The sequence below is a fragment of the Brachyhypopomus gauderio genome, chromosome 12 (genome assembly GCF_052324685.1).
Source record: "Brachyhypopomus gauderio isolate BG-103 chromosome 12, BGAUD_0.2, whole genome shotgun sequence".
Lineage (NCBI taxonomy): Eukaryota > Metazoa > Chordata > Actinopteri > Gymnotiformes > Hypopomidae > Brachyhypopomus > Brachyhypopomus gauderio.
Window position 1 is genome coordinate 23,160,476 of NC_135222.1, and position 4,173 is coordinate 23,164,648.

The window sequence follows — 4,173 nt, forward strand, 5'->3', positions numbered from 1 at the left end:
GAAATGTCACGTAAATTGTGGTCTTTGTTTTCAGCCACCTCTCGTGATCCAACTCCACGACCAGCTGATTTATAGCCTTATAAATATTGCTGCGTATAAATATCCCTGCCACCCCCTGCCTTTGCATGTTTAGGTATTTGCCTCATAAATATGCATAAATATGCACACCTCTTATTAATAATGTCACAAAGAGAAAATAAATAAGGCCATTTCACTAACTGCAAGCAGAAACTCCTCTCAGTTGATTTTCAGTGGCTTCAGTTTTCTTACAGAGTAATTATAAATAACAGGTCTCTCAACATTATGTCTCCTGCTACTCCAGGTTAATGAGGGTTTATTATTCAAGCCACTGCCCATATGCATTAAGAACTGCATATATTATGCATGCTAATTACCCTGGATGTCCCTTCACTCTAATTAATTATTTGAATTAACGCTCTGCTCTGTGGATTTGGTAAGGTCCATATTTCACAGACAGTCCTGGCATAACCTTCACCGCTGCCCACACAGATCACACACCTGTTGTAATGAAAATGTGATTCCAATGTTTTCCATCATACAGAAGAGCAGCGTGATTAATTTGTGAAGGAGTAGGATTAAACATTTGTGTACATATGAAAAAGTGAGAAGTTATTTAGTAGACTGCTCTATAAAGGATTAAACTGAGTCGAAACAATCTACTCAACAGAAGAGACAAGCTCCTGCGATTAAGATCACTGACCAGTAGATTCACCTGCTGTGTCAACTGCTGATATTTTTTCATTGTAAAGAAGTAACTGCCACATACAGCATTAAACAAAGTATTACTGCGAGACAACTTTATGTTTAGCCGTAATACATTTGTTTGTTTGTGTTTTGTTTAATTTATTTGGTTGTTTTTCTGTGTTTTAGGCAACAACGATATATAAAATCGTAAACGAATGTAGCCTATTCTAACCAAACATTTAAACATTTAGTTAAATTACATTTTAACCAAATGTGGTATAAAGTACTTTGGGGACAAAAATCCTTTCGTTTTTAAATCAAATGTGAAGAGAGGAACAAGCATTTTCGGTGAGCGCGCGGAGTCTTCCCAGCTGTCGCCCAACTGCCTCGAGCGAGATGTGGGTGGAGCGTCTGAGTCGTGAAGGACGGGTGGTGTCTCAGAAATGTCAGCGTAGAACCAAACCCTTTCACTTCCAGAAAAAGAGCCGAAAAGATTTGGTGTGTGTAGCCTATATAAGTCGGAATACTGAAGTCCAGTTGTTAATTTGTTTGCTTTTTATGATTAATCTACCGGGACGTTTGTCAAGGGACATTCTTTCTGCCGCAAAAATGGGAATAACAGGTGGTTTTGTGTTTCCTAACGTTTAAACTTAATTATATATAATAACATAGGCTACTCATTAAGGTAATTATTGATGTTTTAAGTTAAAATAATGGAAACTATTTAGATATATTATTTTTATCGTTAGTAGTAGTAGAAGTAGTAGTAATAGATAATAATCATCATCATGGTGCCTGTGATTATGTTAGGGCACACAAATGTAGCCTATACAACTGTAGCCTATACAACTGTAGCTTACTTTTAGTAGACTTTGCCTCTCTTACCAATAAACTATGTTTGTTTTTCTAAAGAGGCTTTTATTGAGACGATTTAAAGAGAACATATATTTGTTGACAAAGATTATAATTTATTGCAGATATATTGCATATATGAAAAGTAGCATGCTAGCAGCAAATACAACAAAGCATGCTAAGATCTACAGAAAAGGTACAAATATAACCTTCATTAATGTATTACACATGCTCGCAAAAGCTGAAAATGTAAGCATTGATAAGCTCTTTCAGTACATGTACCATCACAAAAGTGCTTCCAAAAATATTTTCAGGTCCGTCTTTTACACACACTTTTTCTCACTGTACTTTATAAACTATACGTATGTTCCGAGCATCCGTTGTGTAGTAATATGTAGCCTGAAGCTGAATAAGATCCACGGTTCTTCTTTTAACAGAAGTTATTTACACTTCGAATGTTTTTACATTGTATGTAGTTTAGGATTCCGCTTCTGATGAAGCTTTAGTCACGTTGTGCCATTTTAAAAGAGATTCATTGCAAGATTCATTTAGATTGTTATCGTAGTCTAATGAATTACATTTAAATTCAGTTTGAAATAAAGTAAATAAACTCATCATCCAGTTAAGATAAGAGACCTCGGGTGTTCATCTAGGCTTTTATCTTTAATACCTTGCTGGCTCTGACACCGTGTCATACAGATGATCCTCAGATGATCCTCAGATGATTCTCAGATGATCCTCAGATGATCCAGTCTGTGTCACGTTCCCTTTGCTTCTTGCTCTGCTGACATAAAAAGCATTATGCTAATTCGTGAAAATAAAATTGTTCTGATTTTTGCAAATGATTATTGTAAATATTTTCTTGCCTTCTTGGTTGTGTTTGTTTTCAAATAATAACCTCGGCGTCTGATAAAAGTTTTGAGTCCATTCAACTTTTCAGTGAACGGCAACAGACTGTAGAGCCGCGGGGGAGACCGACAGGGAGATGCTGGGTGTGGTGCGGCTGCTTTGTCCAGTAGCTGCCTGCGGAGACGTGGGACTCAAAGACTGAGGAGAGCCCGAAAGAAAGGCTGGGAGATGCGCGTGGAGCGCCCCGACGCCCGGGACAGAGGGCGGAGTGGGTTTAATTGGTACCGGAATAGCCGGCAGAGTTTGTGCACCGTGACACAGAGATTTAAGTGGGACTCCGTATGCAGAATACTCGGCGCTTGACATGGAGACCGGGCCGGTTGTGTCCATCATACTGCTGTTGTACATGTGTGGCCAGGCTGTGGTCAGCTGGTTGTGAATTTGATAACCCGCAGGCATCGATTGCACGGTTGAAAAAGTAAGGCCTCCCGGCATTTTGTAATCTCTGGCGATTATATTTTCTATTGCAAAAGGATGTTTGAAGGTGGTCGGCGGTGACACTCCGAAATTATAGCTGCTCATCTGTGAAAGGTGTGTCCCCGTGGTCGCTAAAGCGCTCAGGCGAAGTTTGGCTTGTTGCTGAAGATAGTGAGGTGCGTCCGTGGGTTTGTTCTGTATTAGAGGGTCTGTCGGCACTTTGAACCTCTTGCGACGCCTCAGGAAACTTCCGTTCTCGAACATGTCCCCGCAGCTGGGATGGAGAGCCCAGAAACTCCCTTTCCCCGGCTGGTCCGGCCTCCGCGGGATCTTGATGAAGCAGTCGTTAAAGGACAGGTTGTGGCGAAGGGAGTTCTGCCAGCGTTGAGTATTTTCCCGGTAGTACGGGAACCTGTCCATGATGAACTTGTAAATCTCACTAAGTGGGAGCATCTTCTCTGGGCAACTTTGTATTGCCATGGCAGTTAGAGAGATGTAGGAATAGGGCGGCTTTTGGTCACTGTACGTGTTCCTTCCTGGTCGAGGCATGTCCCAGCTGTGATGTTTTATTCTCCGAGGTCTATCTGAAAAAACACCTGTGTAAACTCAGTAGGACATATCAATCCGAATGGTACGTGCCATGCACACTGATGCGAGATCACTTGGTGATAGTTAGATTTTCTGTTTCATGTGCAACCCTATTGTCAGCGCGCGTTCAAAACTTTGAAACGAAGTGCCTACCTGACTGCGGTAGACACGCGAGTCCACTGACGTCTGCCTGCAGTATGTTAGTTTTTTTAGATGGTTTTTTCCCACTAAACGACTGTTTCCGCAAAAACTCGTGGACCACAGCCTTTTGTGTTATGATACAGTGTGCGCAACGGTTATATCCACGTGTGATCTGGCTGCTGTCTGAAGTCACAGTGACACGAAGCCCCCCACGACGGTCTCCCACCAACTTTGCAGTGTCACATGACACTCTGTTTAAGAGGAGGGGCGCGAGCGGCAAGGCTGTGGTTGCGCGTGCTGTGCGTCTCTTCTGCAGGACCTGTGAACCAGCGATTAGTCGGGAAACGCTCCGCTGGGGCAAGAGACGCTACGTTAATGTGCTGTTAATGCGCTGTAAGCTAGCGCACGTAAGCATTCTGTAACGTTTAAGGGCATCGACGATTTCAGACGATGTCATTCACGACCTTCATTAATGTCAACAAAATCCCAGATAATATTGTTGATGGCTTACCTGTATTCGCTGCGAGACGTCCTGCAGTCTGTTACACAATCTATTTACGT

At 42.0% G+C, this 4,173-nt stretch overlaps 1 protein-coding gene across 1 annotated transcript; it reads right to left on the reverse strand.

Annotated features, from left to right (window-relative positions):
• Positions 1–2,451: 2,451 nt before the first annotated feature.
• On the reverse strand, positions 2,452–3,783 carry LOC143528477 (forkhead box protein B1-like). The gene has a single exon (XM_077024173.1). It carries the CDS (start codon positions 3,430–3,432, stop codon positions 2,494–2,496), a length of 939 nt encoding a protein of 312 aa, XP_076880288.1. The 5' UTR covers positions 3,433–3,783; the 3' UTR covers positions 2,452–2,493.
• Positions 3,784–4,173: the final 390 nt, after the last annotated feature.